This window comes from Emys orbicularis, chromosome 4, assembly GCF_028017835.1.
Source record: "Emys orbicularis isolate rEmyOrb1 chromosome 4, rEmyOrb1.hap1, whole genome shotgun sequence".
Lineage (NCBI taxonomy): Eukaryota > Metazoa > Chordata > Testudines > Emydidae > Emys > Emys orbicularis.
The window spans coordinates 157,034,118-157,060,883 of record NC_088686.1 but is presented as its reverse complement, the minus strand read 5'-3'; the positions used below and the strand labels follow the sequence as shown (position 1 = coordinate 157,060,883).

The window sequence follows — 26,766 nt, the reverse complement described above, 5'->3', positions numbered from 1 at the left end:
TCCAGGAAATGAAACTGCAGGATTGTCAATTGCAGCTGGGGGTGGTTAAAGATAATTTGGCACTACAGGGCTTGGAGTCCATAGCAGAGTTAACAGACCGCCTTAAGAGACAGGCGCCGGGACTTGGTCGCAAAGGAGTGGAGAAAAAAACATTTCAAAGTGAAAAAGGGAGAGTGAGCGGGTTAAGATCTAGAATTAATGCGTTAACACAGTGAGTTGCCCAGAAACAGTTAACTGCGGCAGAAAACGGCAATCCTGTCATCCACTGGCATACAGACCAAAGCAACAGACACTGGGGGAACAAATTCGGGATTTGCAAGAGCCGGTAACAACCCTCACTTTCTTCCCAGACCTGGATAAAAACTAGGGGTAAGGCTTCCCAACTGTTTTAATCCAGGGGCCCCATTCTTCATTCAGAGCGAAGGATATCTTCTTCTTCTTCTTCCTCTCAGTTTGCAAAACTTGCTGCTGTTAGCCTGTACTTTACAATGACTTTGCAGGGTTAATCGGTTGCTTCCCACCCCTCTCGGGTGGCAGAGTGACCTGAAGTTTTAATGGAGGGTACTTTGGCTACCAATGTGAAAGGTTTGTTTATTTTTTTGTTGGGTTCTTTTGGACAAAGCATGGCAGAGGTCTGCTGTATTCCACTGACATTTTAAAGCAAAAGATGCCTGGATGACCATGGAGACAAATATTTTTCTGCCTTTTTGAACAATCCCAAGGTAAAGAAAGCGCAGACTACGGCAGCTGTGTTGCAGGGATTGGACTTTGTGACGAAGTCTTCACCGGCAAACTGCACCACCGTAAGCCAAAAGCATAAGAATCGAGTCAGTGGTGCTGTAGAAACAGCAGCTGATAAACACAGCACTCTTGAGTGAGAGAATGAAAGGGTTAAGATCACAAAACCATGTTGCCAGTGCAACTTTAAAAACCAGGGCAGTGAAGACTGATCCTGGGTCCAACCGGACTCCAATGACACTGCAAAGAAATGGAGATGGGACCACCACAGTGCTTTTACATGGACCGAATAAACCTTCCTCTGTGTTACACGTGTTTCCTACAGCCCCCCGTGGATTTGGTAGTAACCAACTGAGATCTGCTTGGCTCTGTATTGAATTTTCTTTTATAGCATCTCGCTTAGCAGAGCGGAGAGAGACTTTTTGTTTTTGACTTATGATAATTGGACAATCACAATGATGGTCCATTTCCCCCCGTGGCTGGCTGATACTTGTAAGTTATTTTTTTTTTTTGCGTCTATTTTGTAATATTTTATTGAAGTTGGAACAATTGTCTTTTTTTATCTTTGAAAAGAAAAATGAGGGTTTTGTTTCAGGTTTGTTTTTCTTTAGGTCAGACTGTGCTGGACTTTCAGATTGAAGAAAATAAATGTCAAAGATAAAGCAGTGGCTGGTTTGTTTTTTAAACATAACGATGTGGGAGATGGCTTATAGGGGTGAAGGGAGGGTTGTGGGAAAATATAGGGCTGGATCTTGAGCTCAGTGACCCTGGTGTAAATCTGGAATGACCCGGATTCAAGTCCCTAGAAGCTGGCCAATGAATTGCATCATGGAGTGTTTTAGCTAGAAATTACTATCCAAGATTGTTTGGGGATGTGTGTGAACTGTCTGGGGAAGGGGACATGAGGCCTTTCCCCTCCAGTGGGTGTTGGCTCCAATCTGGTCCCAGGGCAGGGGGCCGGCTGGCTCAGGAGGGGCAGGGAATGGGACAGGGCCCTTTCCCCTCTAGGGGGCGCTGTCTCCTTGTAGTTAGAATCTCTTTTCCCCCCTTGTCCTCCACATCCAAGACTTCCAGCATTTCCAGCCAATTGACAGGGGGCTATCCTACCCACAATGCTTTGCAGCCAGCCTACAGTGTGAATAGTTGGTCAATGTCCCAGGCCCTGCATGTCAAAGCGATGACCATTTGGGGGTGCAGTAGAACGAGGCCAGAGGAGATCCTTTGCTCCCATCAGGGCTAATTGCCCAGGTGCTGAGGATGTGAATGGCTGGAAGGGGCGGTGGGGGGTAGGGGGTTTGAGGCTGGGAATCAGGACTCCTGGGTTCTGTCTCCAGCCCTGGGAGGAGAGTGGGGGCTAATGGGTTAGCGCAGAAGGGGCTGGTTCGGTGCCAGGACTCTGGGATTCTGTGCTTGGCTCTGGGAAGGGAGTTGGGCTAATGCATTAGAGCCGGGGGCTTAGAAACCAGGACTCCTGGGTTCTCTCCCTGGCTCTGGGAGGAGAGTGGGGTCTAGTGGTTAGAGCAGGGGGGGGGGCTGGGAGCCAGGACTGCTGGGTGCTATCTCTGGCTCTGCCACAGATGCCTTGTGTGATCAGAGAGGGCATTGCATCTCTCTGGGCCTCAGTTTCTCCAGGTATAAAATGGAGATGATAGCAGTCTGTCTGTTTAGCCTGTGAGCTGGTTGGGGCAGGGTCTGGTTTCCTGATGCACCTGTGCAGCACCAGGCATAACTGGAGCCCTGATCACCCCTCCCCTCAGTCAATCCTCCTTAGGCAGAGCCCACCCCAGTGCTGAAGACAGGGGGAGCCCTGACCATCTGTGGGGGGGTCTCTTCACCCCATGGGGACCCCTCTGAGTTGCCCCCAGGCTGCCTGATGCACCCCCCTTTACAGAGTCCCTGCACCCCAAGGTGCGAGGCAGGGCGTGTTGGGGGGCTGAGATCCAAGTGCCAGAGCCCAGCTCCCCTCTGGATCTGCCAAGGCAGGGTCTGCTTCTCCATCGGGGTTGTGCCCCTGTGACAACAGTGGGGGGAGAGCTCAGCTGGGGCTGGGATCTCGGCTAGGGGACACCTGCTCCAGGGTGTGTCGGCCAAGCCCAGCGCACCTCCCGGGGGCCCCTTGCATCCTTCCACCCCCTCATCTGGGTGTCCCTCTCCCATCCTCTAGTGCAGGGGTTCTCAACCTTTTTCTTTCTGAGCCCCCCCCCTCCCCCAACATGCTATAAAAACTCCATGACCCACCTGTGCCACAGCATCTGGTTTTCTGCATATAAAAGCCAGGGCCAGCGTTCGGGGGTAGCAAGCAGGGCAATTGCCCAGAGCCCCATGCCACAGGGCGCAATGAGAAGTGAAGTTTCTCAGGCTTCTGCTTCAGCCCCAGGTGACGGGGCTCAGGATTTCAGCCCCATGCGGTGGCGCTTTGTCTTTCTGCCCTGCCCCCCCTGAAACATGCTCGTGGCCCCCCCAGGGGTCCCCGGCCCCTTGGTTGAGAACCCCTGCTCTAGTTGAGGGGCTCATGGCAACCACAAACCCCTCCCCCATGCCAGGGGCTCTGTGTTCCCCCCATGTCTCCTCTCCACCCATGCCAGGACCTCTGTTTGCACCCCCAGTACCAGGGGCTCTGTGTGACCCCCATTCCTCCCCACCATTCTATTTCTTTCTCTCTGGAAGATCAGTCAGTCAGGTGTCAACATTTTCAGAGTATTTGGGGCAGGAGCAGAGCCCTGGTTTCAGGAAAATAACCACCCAAAACCAAATATCAATGGTGCACTCTCTCAACATGACAAAACACTGGTTTTGGAGAGGGTTGTATCTCAAGATCGCTTTGGTCAACTGACCTCACATTTGGACCATGAATCCCACCCCGTTCCCCCATGAGGCACAGCAAATTTCAAAGCAATCCAAGTAAAGGTGAGGATTTTAGAGCTCTTTGAAGAGTGGCCCTTCCAACAGAAAGCTGTTCTCCAACTTAACCCTAGCAGAGCTGGCACCGCCCTATAATATTTGGGGGACTGAGCAGCGCTGAGATGGGGGAGGAGGGTGGTGTTAGGCTGGAAGGGGTTAATTTCTACCATCAACTGGTTCTTTGATCTACAGACAATTCCAGAGCTGGTTGAAGTTGATGGCTCTGCTGACCAGAAGCGAGGGACTCTGTGTGTCTCCCATTTCTCCCTTATGGGTTTTCTAATTTTTCCCAAAATCAATAGGGTTCTGCCCATCAATGCCTGGAACATTATTGGAAATGTAGGAATTGATCGGATGGGGTGTTCAAAAGATATCGCGTTACCTCCCAACCTCCAGCCAGCCAGACCTGAAGGTGAGTTTAGACCCTCACTGCATTCAGCCAACAATGTTACCTCCTACCAGACAGATGCCCTGGTCCACCGTGCACCCAGAGCTGGATACACCGGGGAAACCTCTATTGATACCTGCCACCATTCCAGCTTGGTTGTTCGACCACCAGCCAATGACCCACCCAACGCAACTCAACAGAGAGCCATCAGCCATAAGGAGGAGCACACGGGACGCCACACCTGGATCCACCAACCCAACAGCTCAGGGCCTTGGGGCCACTTGCCGACTTTCCTGTCCCTATGCGCAAGCTGGAGTATCTGGATTTCAGCAGAAAGTGACTCATGGCCCAGCAGGGGGCAACGTGGGTGTGGGATTCTTTAGATTTGTCCCACAAGGCATCTGGGATATATAATAAATGACCCATCTACCATCAGGGAAATGACCCTGCTGTATTTCTACCTCTCGGGGCAAAGAAGCCAAGGATAGAATATAGTACTTTTATCTGATGTAAATGAGACTGGGGCCAGGTTGAATAATCATCTGTAACTTTCACTCTATGCATCCGAAGAAGTGAGGTTTTTACCCACGAAAGCTTATGCCCAAATAAATCTCTTAGGCCAGGTCTACACTACCGCGGTAGTTCGACAGCTGGCAATCGAAGTTCCGGGTTCGATTTATCGCGTCTGGTCTGGACGCGATAAATCGATCCCGGAAGCGCTCGCCGTCGACTGCGGTACTCCAGCTCGGCGAGAGGAGTACCGCAGAGTCGACGGGGAGCCTGCCTGCCGCGTGTGGACCGCGTCTGAACTGCGGTAAGTTCGAACTAAGGTATGTCGACTTCAGCTACGTTATTCACGTAGCTGAAGTTGCGTACCTTAGTTCGAATTTGGGGGTTAGTGTAGACCAGGCCTTAGTTTTTAAGGTGCCACCAGACTCCTTGTTGTTTCAAAAATACAGAGAAACCGGAGAATGGGAAAGTGCAATGCTGCAGTGCCATCTAGTGGCCACAGGAGAGATTGCCCCCTTCTGGACCTGTGTGCACTGGTTCTCCGGTTAACATGGAGAGCCGGATAATGGAGGGTTGGATAAACAGGGTTCTACTGTATAGACAGGGCTGCTAGCACCCCCAGTAGTTAAGGTTGCCTGACACTTCCCATTATAAAGCCCTATTTTCAGTTGGGGACTTGGAGATGTATCAAAGGAGGAGCTGGTAGTAGGGAGACTGGGACTGGTGCGGGGACATGTTGGAAGGGACGGGTCAAAAGGGGTAAAGATGGGGGGGGAATGGACAGATCGGTCTATGACAGGACCGCCAGAGCAAACTCCCCTCAGAACCAAGGACAGAAACCAGCAGTCCTGAGTCTCACCATTCCTCTACTTCAGCAAATCTCTATGAAATCCACCGGCAAAATGTGTCCCTCACTCCCCTCTGCTGGCCGGTCCCCAGGGAGGATGACAACTTACTAGTGCTATCAGTTACTTGGTTAGCTTAAGCGCTGGAGGTGTGTGCGGGGGATCGAAATGTTCAAGCCCTGCTGGGGAGCTATGGAGGTGTCATTATGATGCCACACAATGGAATTGCTTTGTTTTTCCATTTATTTTTTTTAAACCTAGGCAATTACATACAAAGAACTACATTAAAGGAGCCTTCAGGTGGCCAAATTCAAGCCCTGGGAAGTTACAAAATGGCAGGATTAAGGCTGATGGTGCCCTGTTGTGAAGTTAAAGACTGTATCATAATGCAGAGGACCTGCCTCTATTCCATGTTAAAGGCCTCTCGGATGCTCTGCAGAGCCTGCTTCTCGGTTATTTTCTTCCATTCTATCGGGAGATCGGCAGGCTCTGCATTGTACTCTTTGGCAAACTGGTGATTGAACTTTCTGAATATGAACTTCCAATAATCGGAGGCGCTGATGCTGGGGTCCGGTTGAATGCGCCAGCTGGGGTAAAATTGGCGATAATCTTTGTAGGGATGCCATTGGAAGGCTGTGTGCAGATTTCTAAATACCATTGAAGAAACCACGTCAGAGGAGCACAAAGAATATATAAGTCTCTTGCTTGTCTCATCCCTGTATCTCCCCAGCCCTTGAGGCCGATGCACTGATGCAAAATGCTCCTTGTGGTCACTGCCTCCTGCTTCACAGGGGACGTTACAGAATGGACACTGCTTCCCACAGCCAAACACGCGCTTGAAGATCTCATCCTGGGGCTTGAACTGGAGCTGTGTGAAGACCATTTCCCCACTCAGCTCTTCCCACTCTGAGAGGATGCCATCTTCCACCTGGGGAAGGAAGGTCTCGATGTCGACTGAGAACTGCCCGACATTGGCTGTGTTCTTGAAGAGGATCACCTCCAAACTGTCCTTGGAGATGACCAGCTCCTTGCACATCGCTTGGCAAAAATGGTCCAAGAACTCAGAGACGGTGGGGGTGTCTTGGCACTCACAACTCTCCAGAGTGTCCCGGATTTTCTTCATTATTGTGGCTAGAATCATTCTCTCTAGCTCCTTCAAGCCCCCCGTCTCTCTGTAGTGATCAAACAGGCGTGTCTGGATCCAGGATTTGACAAACACTTCATAGTTACTGACGTATTTCACATAGTTATTGAAGTCCATCTCCTCCAGCAGCTTCTTCTGCATGGTGAACTGGAAGAAGCTCCGGCTGCCATACTCGATGGACTCTCCACTGCTGAGAAAGTCATCCACTATCTCAATCCCGAGTCTTTTCTTCATATATTCCCACAGGGCGGGTCTCAGGCACCGGTCACAGAAATCAAAAGCTCTCTTCTGGCAGGCATCCTTCTCATAGTAAAGGTCTCTGAAGGTGGAGAAATACTGAGGTCTCAGCTCCTCCAGGCGACGCTGAGGGTCGATCTTCTTGAGAAAGTCTTCGTGCATTTTCTGGAAAGTGCTGGCTGCCTCCCCCAGGATGTGAAGTTTTAAATCGACTTCAAAGGAAGCACTGGTGCACATCTTCCCAGCAATCTTCTCCTGGAGCCTCTCGTTGATCATCCACAGCAATTCCCTGCAGTAGGTCTGGTCATAATCCCCTTGGGAGTGGACCTTCTGCCCAATGCACCTCCTACACTCCTCCACCAGGGACTTTGTGAACTCTTCCAATTCACGCTTACACTGCTGCGTTATAAACTCCATAGCCGCTTTGTACCAACCCAAGTCCAGATACTCCTTCTTCATGCGGAAGGGTTTGCTTTGATAGGTGAGCAAGTTCTGGGCTTTATGGAGCATCTGCTTGACCAAACTCCCTCTGTTTTCCAGGTCCTTGCACAGCTGGTAGTAGACGTCTTCGTGGATTTGGCGTAGGGGTAAGCGCTCCAGCGGCAGCTCTGCTAAAGTTTCCTTCCACATCTTGGCAAACTCCCTTTCCAGTTCCTTGGGCTTCAGCTCCTTCTCCCTCTCCCTGCAGTCCCGCAAGAGCCCATCCACCTTCCCTTCGATGGTTTTTGTGTACCCCGCCTGCAAATGGTCTATCTTGCTCCGACCTTTCTGGATACGAATGGCCTCTTCGGACTTGCAGAGCAGATAGCTCTCCAGTTCGTGCCGGAGAAATGTCGTGCTTCGGTGAAAGTCTTCTCTGTATTTCTCTACCAGGTGCAGATTTCCAGCTCCACTCTCAAAGTAGTTCTGAAGGCTCTGCAGCATCTTCTGCTCCCCACTGTGCAGCATCTGGTGAACTTCCAGCCTTAGTTTCTCAAAGGTGCCTGGACCCAGATCGTCTGGGGATTGGTTCTGGATGGTGGTTTCTGTTTTGGACATCCAGAGATGCATCTCCTTGCGGAATTCCCACTCCCACTCCGCGTACTTCACAGACAGCTGGGTATAGGCCTCAGCCACCAGGCTGTTTCTGAAACTGAAGATGAAGTTCTCATGTTTCACGGCGTTCCAGAGACTTCTCACCCATTCGATGAACTGGGGAATGTCCTTGGGGGCTCTATTATGTGACCGTTGCTTTATCAAATCAAACAGGTATTTCTTTAGCTCACACACACTCTCACTGTATCCCATGTTCACTGGAGCCATGGGAGGGACTCCGTGCCACAGCCCAGGGATGTACCAATTGTGTTTCTCTACATCATAGTCCATAATACATGAAAAATTCACTTTTTTACATTGCTTTTCCATCCTGGCTGCAGCTATGGTCATTTCATTCAGCTGCTCTAGGAGGTGATTCCTGTCCCTCATGTTTTGGTCATGTGCAGACACATCACTGACATTCTGATGCACAAACTGGCAGTTGGGTTTTTGCCCAATTTCCTCCATTCTGAGGAATGCATGGACCACAATTTGCAGAATATTCTTCATTTCAGTGGCGTTCTCCATGGCCATGTTAACGATAGTTATGTCACTTAACCCAATCACCAGTGTGGCCAGCTCATTGTCGTGTTGATAACTATCCTCCAGCTTGGCCAGTTCAGGGGCTTTCAGGCCTTCTGTGTCTATCACCAGGATGAAATCACAGCCCAGCTCCTGCTGAAAGTTCTCTGCCACTTTAATGAGGGACATGAAGGCTCCTCGCGTACATCGGCCACTGTTCACTGCAAACTGCAGGCCGAACATGGTGTTGAGGAGGGTGGATTTCCCAGTGCTCTGCACTCCCAGCACCGTTAGAACCAGCGTTCTGGACCTTCCCCCCAGCTTGGCATGGAGCTGGGTCAGAACGTCCGTCACCCACTGCAGTGGGATGTTGGAGGCATCTCCGTCGATCAGCTCCATGGGAAACCCTTCCAGCATCAGGTCAGCTGCTATGCCTGGGAGGTGGGTGAATTGTCTTTGGATGTTCCCCATGTTCCTTTCTTTCACCATTGAGCATTCGGCTTCGTAAAACTGCCCCAACTCGCGCATGAAATGCTCCACCCCTAAGGAGCTGGCAGAGATTAGTTTGTCCAATTCCGCCAGCTGTTGTGCGTCATCCCCTAGAGCGCGACATTTCTCTTTGTACTCAGCCCGGAGCCTAGAGAGGTTCCCCCTGGCGATGTGATCCAGGTGGAATTTCATCCATTTCAGGAAGTGATGTTTCTCGGCTGGACGCAGTTGTCCTATCCCGCTAATAAATGTAACCATCCCGCTGGTGAGGTCACACCGATTCTGCTGCCTGCGTAGCTCCAACAACCTTTCTCTCAGCTGGGATCTATAGTCTTCCGGAGAGACGTCCTGTTGGCCTTTCATCCGACACATCTCTTTCTCCACTTTAGCCAAGTTCTTCCACAGATCCCCTTGGAGCCTCAGCATGTCCCTCTTGTACTTTGCCACGTCCTTTATTTCCGCAGTGATTTCTTCAATGTGCTCCAAGGCAGTCCAACATTCTCCATCATCTTCATCCACCTGGATCCCTAGCTCCCGCGCCGTCACAGCCATGTCACGGACCCTCGCGCTCTTGGGAGAGGAGCGCATGACGCCCCGGAGGGTGGATCGTAGCTTTTTCACCAGCTCCGCGCTGTTGTTGCTCTTCTCTTTCACCAGAAGTTGTGATTTTTTCATATCCAGCATTGGGGCTAATTTATTGAGGAGTCCCAGTGTTTCCTTGGCTTTCCCAGCCTGACTGTTAAGGATGAAGTAGTATTTAGTGGCTGATCCCTGCAGAGATGATAACAGCGCGTATTCTCTCTCATTGATGCTCTCCGTTAATATGAACACTGCTGAGGAGACCTCTGTTAAAAAGCTAAACTGCAGCCAGTGGGACTCAATGTCTCCTCGCAGATTTGTAACTGCGATGGGCTCTGGGAAAAGATCCAAATTCTCCCTCCCACCGGGGAAATACCAGGAAATCTCGACCAGCCCACCTGCGATTTCCCGAGGGACATTCCCAGACTCCATGTCCCGATGGATGAAGAAATCGTGGTGCTGCTGGGAGGGGCTGAGAACCTCATTGAGGAGTCTGGACTTGGAGAAGCTGCATCTCCCCAGCCGCACAAAGGAAATGGTTGGCAGTGACGTGAGCACCAGGCTCTCCTCACTGAACCCTCTGCTGTCTGCCAGGGAGTGCGGCCTCCACTTCCTCACAATGTCCCTCATGGCCCACAGCATTAGGGTGCACCTGGGGGTGTCGAGGGCAGGTAGCAGCAGAGGGAGGGCAAACTGGCACATGGACATTTTGGACAGGATCTCCTGCTGTAGGAAACTGTCTGAGCAAAGGAGAACGGCACAGAGAACATCGAGGGGGTGCAGAGAAGCCCTAGAGTCGTCTTCCCTTAGAGAAAACACATCCCCACTCACCCCACCCTCCTCATCCTCACTTGTATCCTCATCAGATGCCCCTTGCCCAAGGCGTGTGCTTCTGGCTGTCCCGTTCAGAGCCATGAGCTTCCTCAGGAAGGGCCGAGGCAAGTCTCCCAAGACGTGAGGAGTCCAGTCCTTCAGGCTGTCTGGGCTGATTTCCAGGAGATCCCTCAGCCTCAGTTTCCCATTTCTGAACTTCTTGAGCCTCAGCTTCGACAAGACAGTTTTCAGGGCTTCTCTTCTCCCTGCAAATGGAAACAAAGGCGTCACCACCCGGGATGGCGTCATAGCTCAGGGCCAGCTGTACCTGGGCCTCTTCTTGATTTCTCTGTTCCCAAGATTTAGGCCTGAAGCCTTCACCTCCCCGGCTCGTTTCATCTCAACTGAGGCCTGGTCCACACTACCCCCCCACTTCGGACTAAGGTACGCAAATTCAGCTACGTTAATAATGTAGCTGAATTCGAAGTACCTTAGTCCGAACTTACCGCGGGTCCAGACGCGGCAGGAAGGCTCCCCCGTCGATGCCGCGTACTCCTCTCGCTGAGCTGGAGTACCGGCGTCGACGGCGAGCTCTTCCTGCATCGATCCGGGATCGATTTATCACGTCTAGACAAGACGCGATAAATCAATCCCAGAACATCAATTGCCTGCCGCCGAACCCGGAGGTAAGTGTAGACGTACCCTGAGGGGACTAACCCAGCTAAACCTTCACACCAGTCTGTCTCCGCTAACGCTTAGGGAGGCTTTACTTTATCTAGACTCCCTCGCTCCTGAGGCTGGTGTGACCTAGTCCTCGGGGCAGGAGTTTGGCCTATCAGTCACAGCAGATCCAGAGGCATGGTTGGGAGGCCAGCCAGGGATTAGAGCCAGGGGTTCAGAGGCAGGCAGGGCGTAGGGCTAGAATGGATGGAGAAAGGGCTGGTCAGTGAGTAGGTCTGGCACAGATGTGAATGATTGAGCAACTGCTCCGTGCCTCGGTTTCCCCATCTGCTGCTGCTGTTGCTACCAGGCTTAAATAGGGACTTGTGGGCCCTTCTGTCCTGTCAGGGAGCACAGTCACTCAGCCTTGTCTACACTAAGGCGGTAAGTCGACCTAAGTTACGCTACTCCAGTTATGTGACTAATGTAACTGAAGTCGACGTAGCTTAGGTCAACTTACCGTGGTGTCTGCACCCTACCGCCCTGTGCTGATGGGAGATGCTTTCCCACCGACTTCCCTTACTCTTCTCGGGGAGCTGGAGTACTGACCGGAGAGCGCTTTGCAATCGATTTAGCGGGTCTTCATTAGACCTGCTAAATTGACATTTCTGCATCGATCGTTGCAGTGCCGATTTACCAGTAAGTGTAGACATGGCCTCAGTGCGGGTCTATTGGGCCCAGCCGAGCTCACTGGGTTGCTAGGCAACTGTGCCCGGAGACAGCTGGGTTCCTGACACTGCGGGCCGTCTGCGTTTCCATCGGCTCAGAAACAATTCATTTTCCCCCAGAATTTTCTTTTATGGAGGATTTGGGAATTTGCGGGAGGAAAAACCCAAAATTTCAAAATCTCAGAAACTGCCACAAAAGGGACTTTCCATTCTCCACACAGCTCTACATGTAGTATTTTTGTAAAACTATCTTGGCATCTTCCACATGCTTCACAGGTGGACAATACGCAGGGGACAGTCAGGAGCTCGGGCGCGGGTTAGTGTACAGAGATTGAGACGTTGGATGGAAGAACCACAGGAGTGTGGAGGGCCCTTACTGACTTCTTCATTGGCCAACTCAGGGCAGGGGGACTTGGGTTGGGAGAAGGACTGCGGGGGATGTTCTCTGGACTCTACCTCCATGAACTTTGTTGGGAGATGTCTCTGGAGCCTCATCTCCACTCCTGTCCACTGACGCAGAATGTCCTGGTGTCTCAGCTCCGCACCTCTCCACCGACATGGCAACTCCTGGTGTCTCGGCTCTGCTCTCCGACATGGAGACATCCGAGTCTGGAGTCGCTCCATCTAAGGATCCAGAAGAGAAGCCTGCTCAGCGGTCCTAGACCAGGGTTTCTCAACTTTTGCAGGCTACTGGACCCCTTTCAAGAGTCTGATTTGTCTTGCATACCACAGGTTTCACCGCACTTAGAAATACAAAAGTGTCGCAGCACATCTCCAGACAGCAGGGCTGAAGCATGTAACTTTGCTTTGTGGGGCTCCTATGGCGCAGGGCCCCAGGCAATTGCCTTGCTTGACACCCCCTAATGCCAGCCCTGCACTTGTGATCTCCCTAAACCCGTCCCAGGACCCTCCAGGTTAAGAAACACTGAGCTAGTGCAGTTGAGAATCCCCTGGAAGACCTCTGTGTACCCCCAGGGGTATGCGTCCTTCTGATTGAGAGCCACTGCCCTAGACCTTCCCAGTGCCCCTGTGTCCTCAGTGTCGTGTTCTGGTTTCATTTTGTTGCTTGTTTGGGTGGGTTTGTGTTTTGTTTTTCCTTGACAGGAGCTTAGGTGAGAAGGTTATGACATATATATAGAGGCAGCGGTGGAGTGACCCAAGGAATGGAAGAGTCAGTTGAGATGACCGGATGAGGAAGCTGTGGGATGTACATTATCCGGGAGCGGGTGCCCAAAAAGAGTTTCATGTGTATGAAGTGCTGCCTGAGGGAGCTGATGGAAGAGAAGACCCAAGGTTTGGAGATGCAGGTGGAAACTTTGGTTGAGTTTCGAAGGGGATTTGAGCAGATGATGGAGGGAAGGCTGAAGGGAAAAGTCAAGACCAGCAGATGGAAGCTGGACTGGAGAACTGTGAGGGGAGCCTGCTAGATGAGGAAAGTGGCCAATGGAAGCATGTGACTACGAGAACCAGGCAGAGGAAAAGACCAGCTAGTGAAGGCGAATGAGAGCCCGGGACCAGGTTTCCCCGAGTTGGAAGATGAAGAAGGGGCACAGCAAGCAGCAACAGATGGTGGGAGAACAAGCAAGAAGAAAAGAACTTGCTATTCCTACATGAAGAAGGGAAGAGTCAATGGAGATAGCCAGAGTTTGGAGCCCAGGAGGACAGAGGATGACGCACAGAATATTGCAAGAGAGAACAAGAGACAAGAGGACTTGCAGACAGAAAGAACAGATGGGGAAGGCTGGAGAATCACATAAACAACAGGAAGAGGCAGGTCTACGTGGTGGGTGACTCCCTTCTAAGAACAGACAGGCCTGTCACCTGAGCTGATTCTGAGAGCAGAGGGGTGTGCTGTCTGCCGGGAGTTAAGATACAAGATGCGGACCTGAGGCCGAAGAGTATCCTAATGGGAGCAGGACAGAATCCACTGACTGTCCTTCAAGTGGGAACAAATGATACTGTGGCTGGATTCTCGTTGGAACACATCAAGGGAGACGGCGCCAGGCTGGGGAAGACGTGTAAAGAAATGGAGGCTCAGGTAATTTTCAGTGGGATTCTACCTGTCCCTAGAGGTGGAGAGGGAAGGCAAGACACAATTATGATGATCAACAGATGCCTCAGGCAGTGGGGCTATCAGTAGGGCTTTGGGAGGTTTGCCCACTGGGAGGCATTCAAGGACAGAGGGCTGTTCTAATGGGATGGACTCGACCTGAGTAGGGAGGGAATAGACTTCTGGGATGGAGTTTGCCACAACTGATTAAAAGATTTACACTAGGAACTCAGGGGAGATGCTCACGTAATCTCCAGGCTGGATTCTAATACTGATTAGGAGGACAAATCAAGAAAGAGGAATACAGCAATAGAGAAAGGAACAGCAGTGGGTAGGAGAATGGACATGAAGAGGAAAGACAGTGCCGATACCAATGACGCTGCTAGGCAGGTCAGCGACACTGGCAGTAGAATGACGGTACCCAATCGGGTTAGGAATCTGGGCAAAGCCACGCAGAAACAACTAAGATGTCTGTACACCAGTGCAAGGAGTCTGGGTAACAAAATGGAGGATCTAGAACTACAGGTGCAGGAAGTGAAACCAGATATAATAAGGATAACAAACATGGTAGACTAGTAATCATGACTGGAGTGCAGGTATTAAAGCCTATGTGCTGTGCAGGAAAGACAGAAATAAAGGTAAAGGTGGTGGAGTAGCACTGTATGCTAATGATGAGGAAGACTGAAGAAATTAGAAGTGCTGGAATGGATACGACAGAGTCTATTTCAGCTAAAATCACTTTGAGGAACAAAACTCCCGGAAGCTGCCCCTGGATAGTGATTGGGGTCTGCTACAGACCCCCAGGATGCGATCTGGATAGGGATAGAGACCTCTTTAATGTTTTTAATGAAATCAATAATCACACAATTCCCAGTAGTATTTGAGACTTTAATTTCCCAGATAGCTCTTGTCCTCCATTCTATATTAATAATAGCAGGGCCTAGATTTTTCTGAATGTGACAGCTGATAGATTTTTTCACCAAATAGTCACCGAACCGACAAGAGGGGATGCCATTTTAGGTTTAGTTTTGGTGAGTAGTGAGGACCTCATAGAAGAGCTGGTTGTAGGGGACAACCTTGGTTTGAATGATCATGAGCTAATTCAGTTTCAACCTAAATGGAAGGATAAACAAAAATAGATTTGCAACTAGGGTCCTTGATTTCAAAAGCGCTCACTTTAAAAAATGAAGGGAATTTTTTAGGGGAGTGGACTGGACCAAAGAACTTAAGGATCTGAACGCGGAGGAGGTTTGGAATTACTTTAAGTCAAACTTACAAAATGATCTGGAGCCTGCATCCAAAGCAAGGGGAAAAAATTCATAGAGAAGGGTTGCAGACCAAGCTGCAGAACAAGCGTGTCAAACAGGTAATGAAAAGAAAACAGAAAGCCAACAAGGAATGGAAGATGGGATGGATCAGCAAGGAAAGCTGCCTCTTGGAGGTCAGAAAGCATAGGGATAAAGCGAGAACTGCCACAAGTAGAGTTGGACCTCTGAAAGGGAATTAAAGCCAATAATGAAAAGGTTCTAGCCATATAAATAGAAGAAAACAAGGAAAGAAGTAGGACTGATAAGAACTAAGGATGGGATGGAGATTAAAGATAATCTAAAATAAACCCCACAACTAAAAGAATACTTTGCCTCTATTTTTAATAAGGGTAACGAGGTGTTTAGGGGTATTGACAGGGTGACTAATTGGAATGAGGAAATGGAAATTGAAATTACCGCGTCTGAGATGGAAGTCAAACTTAAACAGTTTAATGGGACTAAATTGGGGGCGGGGAGGGGAGAAAGAGAGGGGGCGGATAATCTCCATCCAAGAATATTAAAGGCATTGGCACCTGAAATTGCAAGGATTTTTAATGAATCTCTAAATGTGGGGGTCATACCCTATGATTGGAGGATTGCTAATGTAGTAGCTATTGTTAAGAAAGGGAAAAAAAGTGATCCAGGAAACTACAGGCTTCTTAGTTCGTCCTCAACTGTATGCAGGGTCTTGGAACAAATTTTGAAAGAGGAAGTAGTTAAGGACATAGAGACAAACGGGAATTGGGATGAAATACAACATGGTTTCACAAAAAGCAGATGGTGCCAGACCAACCTGATCGCTTTCTTTGCGATGATTGATTTTTTTTTTTTTTAGACAAAGGAAATGCCGTAGAGCTAATCTACCTGGATTTCAGTCTGATGTTTGTTACATTTCCATGTGGGAAATTATCAGTTAAATTGAAGAAGTTGGGGATTAATATGAAAATTGAGAGATGGATAAGGAACTGGTTAAAGGGGAGACTACAACGAGTCATAGGGAAAGATGAACTGTCAGGCTGGAGGGAGGTTACTAGTGGAGTTCCTCAGGGATCGGTCTCGGGGCCAATCTTATTTAAGATTTTTATTAATGACCTTGGCACAAAAGGTGGGAGTGTGCTAATCAAATTTGCAGCTCACACAAAAGTTGGGAGGTATTGCCCATAAGGAAGAGGACTGGGATATCATATAAGAAGATCTGGATGACCTTGAAAACTGGAGAGATAGAAATGGGATGAAATGTAATAGTGCAACATGCAAAGTTATGCACTTAGGGACTAATAAGAATTTTGCTATAAACTGGGGACGTATCAGTTGGAAGTGATGGAGGAGGAGAAAGACCTGGTTGTGTTGGTCAATCACAGGATGACTATGAGCCGCCAATGTGATGCGGCCGTGAAAGAGGCTAATACAATCCTAGGATGCATCAGGCAAGGTACTTCCAGTAGAGACAGAGAAGTGTTACTGTCATTATACAAGGCACTGGTGAGACCTCATCTGGAACACTGTTGCAGTTCTGGTCTCCCATATTTAAGGAAGATGAATTCAAACTGGAACAGGTGCAGAGAAGAGATACTAGGATGATCTGAGGAATGGAAAATCTATCTTATTGAAGGAGACTCAAAGAGTTTGGCCTAACCAAAAGAAGGCTGAGGGGAGATATGACTGCTCTCTATAAATACATCAGAGGGATAAACACCAGGGAGGGAGAGGTGTTATTTAAGATAAGCACCAATGTTGACAAGAACAAATGGATATAAACTGGCCATCAACAAGTTTAGGCTTGAAATTAGATGCAGGTTTCTAACCATCAGAGGAGTGAAATTCTGGAACAGTCTTCCAAGGGGAGCAGTGGGGGCAAAAAACCTAACTGGCTTCAAGACTGAGCTTGATAAGTTTATGGAGGGGATGGTATGATGGGACTGCCTACAATGGCATTTAGCCCAAATGTAGCAAATATCCCCAATGGCCCAGATGGGACACTAGATGGGGAGGGCTCTGAGTTATTACAGATAATTCTTACCCAGGTGTCTGGCTGGTGGGTCTCACCGAGCACCGTATTTGTGGTCAGGAAGAAATTTCCCCCCAGGTCAGATTGGCAGAGACCTTACCTTCAAAATTCCCTTTTATTGCAGCAGTCTTTTCTTCTTCTCCACAGCTGGGGATATTTCCAGATCCTACAAAGCAATACAAGTGTCATTCATTTAGGCTCACATCAATGGAAGTCAGGATCCTATAGATCTGGGCCATAGACTTTGTCTAGCCTAGGGTTTCAAGGGGCAGCCTTAGATTCTCGCTCCATCTCATGAACCCCTTCGAGAACTCCAGACTACCTGGAGTCCTACCTTAGTTCCAGCTGAAATGATAGAGGAAGAACCGAGCTTGTAGCTGGAGCTGCTGAAATTGAGCTCAAGGTACTAAGCTGTGTGAGGTGGGGTTCGTGGTTGAGTTAACCTCCTCTCCTCCCCCGGATATCCACAAGCAATTGTTTCCTTACATGCACAAGCACTTTCTGCTCTTGCAAGGGGTCCAAACACAGGAACTAGACCCTTCCTACATCTGAAATCTAGTACAGCTTTCCCTCTGTCCCTCTCCATCCGGACCTGAGGAGAACCCGCCTGGGATCCTGTGCCCAGCGCAGGACAGCCATAAACACTTCTTAAGCATTGCCCTACAGCGCAAGTCGAGAGACCCGTCCTGTACCTTCAAAATCTGCTCTCTCCGAGGACTCAGCAGCTGCATCTTTCTCTGAGGATCTGGCACCCACTGGACTCTCTGGATCATTCTTTGAGGGTAAAGCAGTTTCTGGGTTTTCTGGTCCGTTCTTCATTGGGGATGTGGCAGAATTTGGTGTCACCGGTCCCTTCTGTGAGGATGGCACGGCTTCCGGCTTCTCAGGGGCTTCCGGCTTCTCTGGATCATTCTTCTCTGAGCACATGGCATCTACTGGGTTCATTGGATCAAAGTCCCCTGAGGATGGGCGACCGTCTGGATACCCTAGATCATTCACCCCATGCAGTACAGCGCTTTCTGGATTCTCCAGCTCATTCTTCCCCGAGGGTACAGCAGCTTCTAGATTTTCTTGTCCATTCTTCTCGGAGGACGTGCCACCTTCTGGATTCTCTGCATCATTTGTCTGAGTTACGTACCCTACAAAGGGAAAACAAATAGATGCCTCCTACGCACCTTACAGATTTCTTCACCATTCCGGGCACTTCCTTGGGCGAGAGAGAAGGGGAGAGGGCGTCTCTGTGGCCCGTTCAGCCCTCGGCTGTTCTCCTGAGGCTGCCGGCTGCTGCCCTGCATTTTAGTTAGCTCAGCAGTGCGGGAAAAGGTTAAAAACAGAGAGAGAACTCCTGTGGTCTATGGCAAAAGGGTGTTACATGGGAGAGGTGGTGGTGACAACAAGTTTTTTTGGGGAGCGGGGGGTCAGGTTTGGGGCTAAATCCTCAGGTTTCAAGGAATGTTACAGACATGCTGAGGTCGGTCTGTTTGGAAAGCCCCACTGAGTGCCAGGGATAGAACCCAGGAGTCCTGACTCCCAGGCCCCCCTGCTCTAACCATTAGTCCAACCCGTCACCAATACTCAGCCACGTCGCAATATCTCCTGGCTACATTTTATGTCTCTTCTATGGAATCCTGCCAAGAACTGAACTGACTCAGAAAGCCCCAACTCACGGCGTCCCAGGGGCTGTAAATCCAGCGGGAAGTCTGGGAAGAGGCTCTGCAGACACTCCAGGAACTGCTCACAGCCGCGCTCCCCCTTCCTCTGGATCTTTATCAGCAGCCTTCGGATCCTCTCCCTGGGCTCCGAGAGCTTCTCCAAGGCCTCGTACTCCTCCTCGGTGACTATCCCCAGCGAGGCCACTTCGTCCAAGACGGGGTCGGGGGTGGTTAGAAGGAGGGCGATGAGTCGCTCCCGTCCCCGGCGGATCGTCTCAAAGGCCATTGGGCCCAGCTCCCCGGGGCTGGGCAAGGGATTTGGAGAGAAACAACTTCAGATTGTGTTTGTAACTCCTGAAAAACCACACACAACTCATCCACTGCAGCACAGCGCCCCCTAGCACCGCACAGGGGTATTGGGGCCAGCCCTGACTGCCAGGGGAGAGCACCCCCTACTGAGCCCCTGCCCTGCTCCCTGCAGCACAGCGCCCCCTAGCGCCGCACTGGGGCCAGCCCTGACTGCCAGGGGAGAGCGCCCCCTGCTGAGCCCCTGCCCCGCTCCCTGCAGCACAGCGCCCCCTAGCACCGCACAGGGGTATTGGAGCCAGCCCTGACTGCCAGGGGAGAGCGCCCCCTGCTGAGCCCCCCCCAGCACATGCCCCCTAGCTCCGCACTGGGGCCAGCTCTGACTCCCAGGGGGAGCGCACCCCCTACTAAGCCCCCACCGCCTGCAGCACAGCGCCCCCTAGCGCCGCACTGGGGTGCCTCTGTCCATAGGGTAAGGGGGGGGGGGGTGCAGGGTGAGGAGGGTCCCATGCAGGAGTGGACTGGTTTGGGACTTTTCCAAGACGCTCCCTGGACGCTCCTCCTCCCCCCGGGTTCCCTGGCCCCGCTCCAGCCCCAGAGCCCGCACCCCAGCGGGCACTGCTGGCGGGAGCTCGCAGCCCAGGGGAAGTAGCGGCTCCTTCTCTCCAGCAGCTGAACGGCGCACTCGCCCGGCGAGCTTTCTTTGTTTAGACCGCGCCAAGGAAACGAAAGTGAAACCGGAACTGGGCGCAGGCCGGGGCCGCTGATTTGTCCGGCTCCTCCGGCCACTGCCAGCCTCCTGAGCTGAGCCCTCCCCCCTCCAGCAGGGCGGGGGTCCCCTCTCTGGCGGAGTTTAACCCTGCAGTGGGATTGGGATCCTATGGGTCCCCCAGGACCAGCCGTCATATTAGCAGGAGCAGGTGGAGTCCGTGTATTGGGTTGATCAGGTGGAGAAAAAAGAAAAAAACCACCCAGACTGTGGGAATTTGCTGGGAGATACTAAATCTTAATTTACCCAAAGTAGCCCATCTTTTCATTGTTCCTATATTTATACCTGCCTACTGTCATTTTCACTCCATGCGTCCCATGAAGTGGTTTCCAGCCCACGAAAGCTGATGACCAAATAAATTTGTTAGTCTCTCTAAGATGCCACAAGGACTCCTTGTTTTTCCTTGTTGGGAAGTTGCTGCTTAGTTTCTTTGAGCTTGGCTTTCCCATACATATTTCTCTCTCTCACGCCGCCGGATCTGGGGTAGTGCGCGGGCTCAAGTCAGATCAGAGAATCACACTCCCAGATTTTGTTGCTCGAATACAGGTGTAAAAACAATGAGGAGTCCTGTGGCACCTTAGGGTATGTCTACACTACAGGATTAATCCGAATTTATATAATTCGAATTTAGGAAACCGATTTTATAAATTCGAATGTATTCGGCCACACTAGGCACCATTAATTCGGTGGTGTGCGTCCAAGCTACCATAGTAGCATCGATTTCCAGAGCGTTGCATTGTGGGTAGCTTTTACATAGCTATCCCATAGTTCCCGCAGTCTCCACCCCCCTTGGAATTCTGGGTTGAGACCCCAGTGCATGATGGGGCAAAAAACATTGTCGCAGGTAGTTCTGGGTACAGCCTCCCCCTCCCTCCCTGAAAGCAACGGCAGACAACCATTTCGCGCCTTTTTTCCTGAGTGAACTCTGCAGACTCCATTCTGCATCAAGCATGGATCCCGTTGTGCTCCAGAACGCAGTCTTGAACATTATAAACACCTCGCGCTTTCTCGTGGAGTTTATGCTTACACAGGACCAGAAAAAAGAGGCGAGGAGGAGGAGGCGGCGATTGCAGCGCAGCGACCAGCGTGATGAGGACATGGACACGGACACAGAATTCTCTGAGACCGCGGGCCCCGGTGCTTTGGAGATTATGATGTTAATGGGCCAGGTTATAGGCTTGGAACGCCGATTCTGGGCCCGGGAAACAAGCACAGACTGGTGGGACCGCATAGTGTTGCAGGTGTGGGACGATTCCCAGTGGCTGAGAAACTTTCGCATGCGTAAGGGCACTTTCATGGAACTTTGTGACTTGCTTTCCCCTGCCCTGAAGCGCCAGAATACCAAGATGAGAGCAGCCCTCACAGTTGAGAAGCGAGTGGCGATAGCCCTGTGGAAGCTTGCAACGCCAGACAGCTACCGGTCAGTCGGGAATCAATTTGGAGTGGGCAAATCTACTGTGGGGGCTGCTGTGATGCAAGTAGCCAAAGCAATCACGGAGGTGCTGCTACGAAAGGTAGTGACTCTGGGAAATGTGCAGGTCATAGTGGATGGCTTTGCTGCAATGGGATTCCCTAACTGTGGTGGGGCAATAGATGGAACCCATATTCCTATCTTGGCACCGGAGCACCAGGGTACCCAGTACATAAACCGCAAGGGGTACTTCTCAATGGTGCTGCAAGCACTTGTGGATCACAAGGGACGTTTCACCAACATCCATGTGGGCTGGCCGGGAAGGGTTCATGACGCTCGCGTCTTCAGGAACACCAATCTGTTTAAACGGCTGCAGCAAGGGACTTACTTTCCGGACCAGAAAATAACCGTGGGGGATGTTGAAATGCCAATTGTTATTCTTGGGGACCCAGCCTACCCCTTAATGCCATGGCTCATGAAGCCATACACAGGCAGCCTGGACAGGAGTCAGGAGTTGTTCAACTACAGGCTGAGCAAGTGCAGAATGGTGGTAGAATGTGCATTTGGCCGTTTAAAAGGTCGCTGGCGATCCTTATTGACTCGCTCAGACCTCAGCCAAACCAATATCCCCATTGTTATTACTGCTTGCTGTGTGCTTCACAATCTCTGTGAGAGCAAGGGGGAGACCTTTATGGCAGGGTGGGAGGCTGAGGCAAATCGCCTGGCTGCTGATTACTCGCAGCCAGACACCAGGGCGATTAGAAGAGCACACGATGAAGCGCTGCGCATTAGGGAAGCTTTGAAAACCAGTTTCATGACTGGCCAGGCTACAGTGTGAAATTTATGTTTGTTTATCCTTCCTGAAAACCCACCCCCTTTATTGACTCATTCTCTGTAAGGAACCCACCCTCCCCCTTCCCCCAGCTTGCTTTCAAAGGAAATAAAGTCACCATTGTTTAAAAATCATTTATTCTTTATTAATTGATTATAAAAAGAGGGAGAGAACCTGAGTGGGGTTTGGGAGGAGGATCAGCGGGAAGGAAAAGCCCAGTAAAAAAAGGTTAAGAAAATGGCAGCCTTTTGCTTGGGCTGTCCACTGGGGTGGAATGGGAGGGTGTACGGAGCCTCCCCCCCCGTGTTCTTACACGTCTGGGTGTGGAGGCTATGGAACATGGTGAGGAGGTAGGGGGGTTATACAGGGGCTGTAGCGGCACAGAACCTGAGTGGGGTTTGGGAGGAGGATCTGCGGGAAGGAAAAGCCCAGTAAAAAAAGGTTAAAAAAATGGCAGCCTTTTGCTTGGGCTGTCCACTGGGGTGGAATGGGAGGGTGTACGGAGCCTCCCCCCCCCGTGTTCTTACACGTCTGGGTGTGGAGGCTATGGAACATGGTGAGGAGGTAGGGGGGTTATACAGGGGCTGTAGCGGCACTCTGTTCTCCAGCAGCCGTTCCTGAAGCTCCACCAGACGCCGGAGCATGTCTGTTTGCTCACGCAGCAGCCCCAGCGTTGCTTCCCGACTCCTCTGATCTTCCTGCCGCCACCTCTCATCTCGAGCGTCTCTCCTCTCCTCACGTTGGTCCCTTCTGTCCTCACGTTGGTCCCTCATGTCCTCACGTTGGTCCCTCCTGTCCTCACGGTCACTGGCTTCTTTCCTATACTTGCAAACCGTCTCCTTCCACTCATTCAGATGAGCTCTTTCATTCCTGGTGGATTGCATGATTTCGGAAAACATCTCTTCTCTCGTCTTTTTTTTACGACGCCTTATCTGGGATAGCCTTCGGGAAGGAGGAGGGAGGCTTGAAACATTTGCACCTGCTGGAGGGAGTGAAAAAAGGAGAGAATTTTTTTAAAAGATACATTTTTCAGAACAATGCTTATACTCTTTCACGGTGTATACTATTCACATTACATAGCACATGTGATTTCTGTGCAAGGTCGCATTTTGCCTCTTAATATTGAGTGCCTGTGGCTTTGCTGCTAGAGATCACAGACGCAGGTCCGGGCAACAGAATTCACCTTGCATGCTGCCATGGTAAGCCACTGTCTTTAGGCTTCTGCGCCCTGCTTTCCCACATACCAAGCAAAGCCCGTTGTGCTGCAGTTTTCCTGTTAGCTTGTTTTCTGCTGCTGAAGGTTAACACCCCCCCCCCCCGCCATGAATTCTCTGGGATGAGTGCTTTCTCCCTCCCCCCACCGCGTGGCTGGTATCAGGGAAGATCCCTGCAGGAACCAAACTAACAACACCCCCCCCCCCGCCATGAATTCTCTGGGATGAGTGCTTTCTCCCTCCCCCCACCGCGTGGCTGGTATCAGGGAAGATCCCTGCAGGAACCAAACTAACACCACCCCCCCACCACCCGCCATGAATTCTCTGGGATGAGTGCTTTCTCCCTCCCCCCACCGCGTGGCTGGTATCAGGGAAGATCCCTGCAGGAACCAAACTAACAACAACCCTCCCCCACCCGCCATGAATTCTCTGGGATGAGTGCTTTCTCCCTCCCCCCACCGCGTGGCTGGTATCAGGGAAGATCCCTGCAGGAACCAAACTAACAACAACCCCCCCCCACCCGCCATGAATTCTCTGGGATGAGTGCTTTCTCCCTCCCCCCACCGCGTGGCTGGTATCAGGGAAGATCCCTGCAGGAACCAAACTAACCCCCCCCCCCGCCATGAATTCTCTGGGATGAGTGCTTTCTCCCTCCCCCCCCCGCGTGGCTGGTATCAAGGAAGATCCCTGCAGGAACCAAACTAACACCCCCCCCCCCGCCATGAATTCTCTGGGATGAGTGCTTTCTCCCTCCCCCCACCGCGTGGCTGGTATCAGGGAAGATCCCTGCTAGCAAAACGCGAAAAGCTCTGGGCCAATCCTCCCCCCCCCCTTTGCACTTGGCTAAATGCAGGGAAGGATTTCTTTTCAGCCACAGGCAAACAGCCCAGTAGGAACGGCCACCTCTGTCCCCTTAATTAAATTCCCTTATTTCAACCAGGTTACCCTAAGCGATATCACTCTCCTGAGGATTACACAGCAAGATAAAGAACGGATGTTGCTTGAATGCCAGCAAACACCGGGACCATACGCTGCCAGGCTCTGTCAGGCAATGATACCAGATTACTTGCTACTAGCATGGCGTGGTCAAGTGTCCTACCATGGAGGACGGAATAAGGCTGCACTGCCCAGAAACCTTGTGGCAAGGCTTTTGGAGTACCTCCAGGAGAGCTTCATGGAGATGTCCCTGGAGGATTTCCGCTCCATCCCCAGACATGTTAACAGACTTTTCCAGTAGCTGTACTGGCTGCGAATGCATCCCAAGTGCTCAGGGCAAATTAATCATTAAAAATGCTTGCTTTTAAACCATGTTTTATATTTTAAAAGGTAAACTCACCTGAGGTCCCTTCCATGGGGTCATGGTCTTGGGTGCTGGCTTGGGAGGCTTGGGAGGGTACTTCAGTCAGGGTGAGAAACAGATCCTGGCTGTTGGGGAGAACGGAGAGCTGGGTGCTCTCTGCCAGCTCGTCCTCCTCCTCCTCCTCTTCCCCTTCCACGGAATCATCAGGTGTACCTGATGAGATTATCCCCAGCTCGGAATCCACAGTCAGAGGTGGGGTAGTGGTGGCGGCCCCCCCTAGAAATGCATTTAGCTCAGCGTAGAAGCGGCATGTCCGCGGCTCTGACCCGGAGCGACCGTTTGCCTCCTTTGCTTTTTGATAGGCTTGTCTGAGCTCCTTGACTTTCACGCGGCACTGATCTGTGTCCCTATTGTGGCCTCTCTCCATCATGCCCTTGGAAATTTTTTCATAAGTTTTGGCATTTCGTCTTTTCGAACGCAGTTCTGCTAGCACTGAATCCTCTCCCCATATAGAGATCAAATCCAGTACCTCCTGTACGGTCCATGCTGGTGCTCTTTTTCGATTATCAGCCTGCATGGTTACCTGTGCTGATGAGCTCTCTGTGGTCACCTGTGCTCTCCACGCTGTGCAAACAGGAAATGAAATTCAAATGTTCCCGGGGCTTTTCCTGTCCACCTGGCCAGTGCATGCGAGTTCAGATTGCTGGCCAGAGCGGTCACAATGGTGCACTGTGGGATAGCTCCTGGAGGCCAATAACATCGAATTGCGGCCACACTAACCTTAATTCGGATTAACAATACCGATTTTGACGCTACTCCTCTCGTCGAGGAGGAGTACAGAAATCGAATTAAAGGGCCCTTTAATTCGAATTAACTGGCTTCGTTGTGTGGACGGGTCAAGCGTTAATTCGAATTAAGGCAGCTAAATCCGAATTAAAGTCGTAGTGTAGACCAGGGAGACTAACATGTTTGTTTGGGCCAGGGCCGGCTCTGGCTTTTTTGCCGCCCCAGGCAAAAAAGCCTCCGGCCGCCCCGCCCCCCCTGCGGGGGGGGCGGAGCCTGGGGGCGGGGGGGGGGGGGCGGCGAGCCCCGGCGGGGGCTCCGCTCTCCCGCCGGGGGGAGGGCGGCCGGAGCCCCGGGGCGAGGGTGGCGAGCCCCGGCGGGGGCTCCGCTCTCCCCCCGGCGGCCGGGGGCAGGGCGCCGGCGGGGGAGGGCGGCCGGAGCCCTGGGAGGAGGGCGGCGAGCCCCACCGGGGGCTCCGCTCTCCCGCCGGGGGGAGGGCGGCCGGAGCCCCGGGGCGAGGGTGGCGAGCCCCGGCGGGGGCTCCGCTCTCCCCCCGGCGGCCGGGGGGCAGGGCGCCGGGGGGGGGGAGGGCGGCGAGCCCCGGCGGGGGCTCCGCTCTCCCCCCGGCGGCCGGGGGCAGGGCGCCGGGGGGGGGGGGGGCGGCCGGAGCCCTGGGAGGAGGGCGGCGAGCCCCGCCGGGGGCTCCGCTCTCCCGCCGGGGGGAGGGCGGCCGGAGCCCCGGGGCGAGGGTGGCGAGCCCCGGCGGGGGCTCCGCTCTCCCCCCGCACCAGAGGGCTTCTGCCCTGGCCGCTGCACACTGGGGCCGGGAGCGCAGCCCAGAGGCTGCTCCAGCCCTGCAGCCCGTGGGGCAGCGTGGTGGGTCCAGGCGGAGCGGGCAGGGGCCCAGTGGGCAGCGCGGGGGCGTGGGCCGAATCCCTGCTGCTGCCGGGGAGCCCCGCGCCTCTCCCTCCCGCTTGCGGCTGCGGCTCCTTCCTGGCGGGACGCGCCCCCCGGTCTGCCGCCGGAGGGGAGGGCGGCCGAAGCCCTGGGAGGAGGGCGGCGAGCCCCGGCGGGGGCTCGGCTCCCCCCCCGGCGGCCAGAGCGCCGGGGGCAGGGCGGCGAGCCCCGGCGGGGGCTCGGCTCTCCCCCCGGCGGCCAGAGCGCCGGGGGCAGGGCGGCGAGCCCCGGCGGGGGCTCGGCTCTCCCCCCGGCGGCCAGAGCGCCGGGGGGAGGGCGGCGAGCCCCGGCGGGGGCAGGGCGGCGAGCCCTGGCGGGGGCTCGGCTCTCCTCCCGGCGGCCAGAGCGCCGGGGGCAGGGCGGCGAGAGGGCGGCGAGCCCCGGCTGGGGCTCGGCTCTCCCCCCGGCAGCCTGGGGGAGGGTGCGGGGGGGGAGGGCGGCCAGAGCGCCGGGGGGAGGGCGGCGAGCCCAGCTGTGGACCCGCTCTCCCCGGCGGCCCGAGCGCGCGCCGCCCCCCTCCAGGTGCCGCCCCAAGCACCAGCTTGGTTG

At 52.6% G+C, this 26,766-nt stretch overlaps 1 protein-coding gene and 1 pseudogene across 1 annotated transcript; both read right to left on the bottom strand.

The window, feature by feature from the left end:
- The window catches only part of LOC135877976 (RING finger protein 112-like), a 1,138,053-nt pseudogene that overhangs the window by 1,012,935 nt on the left and 98,352 nt on the right, over positions 1 to 26,766 (bottom strand).
- On the bottom strand, positions 5,625 to 18,935 carry LOC135877413 (interferon-induced very large GTPase 1-like). The gene is made up of 5 exons (XM_065402844.1): positions 18,661 to 18,935; positions 17,686 to 18,132; positions 17,094 to 17,159; positions 12,085 to 12,252; positions 5,625 to 10,506 (listed from the first exon to the last, which is right to left on the bottom strand). Exons 1-5 carry the CDS (start codon positions 18,929 to 18,931, stop codon positions 5,786 to 5,788), a joined length of 5,673 nt encoding a protein of 1,890 aa, XP_065258916.1. The 5' UTR covers positions 18,932 to 18,935; the 3' UTR covers positions 5,625 to 5,785.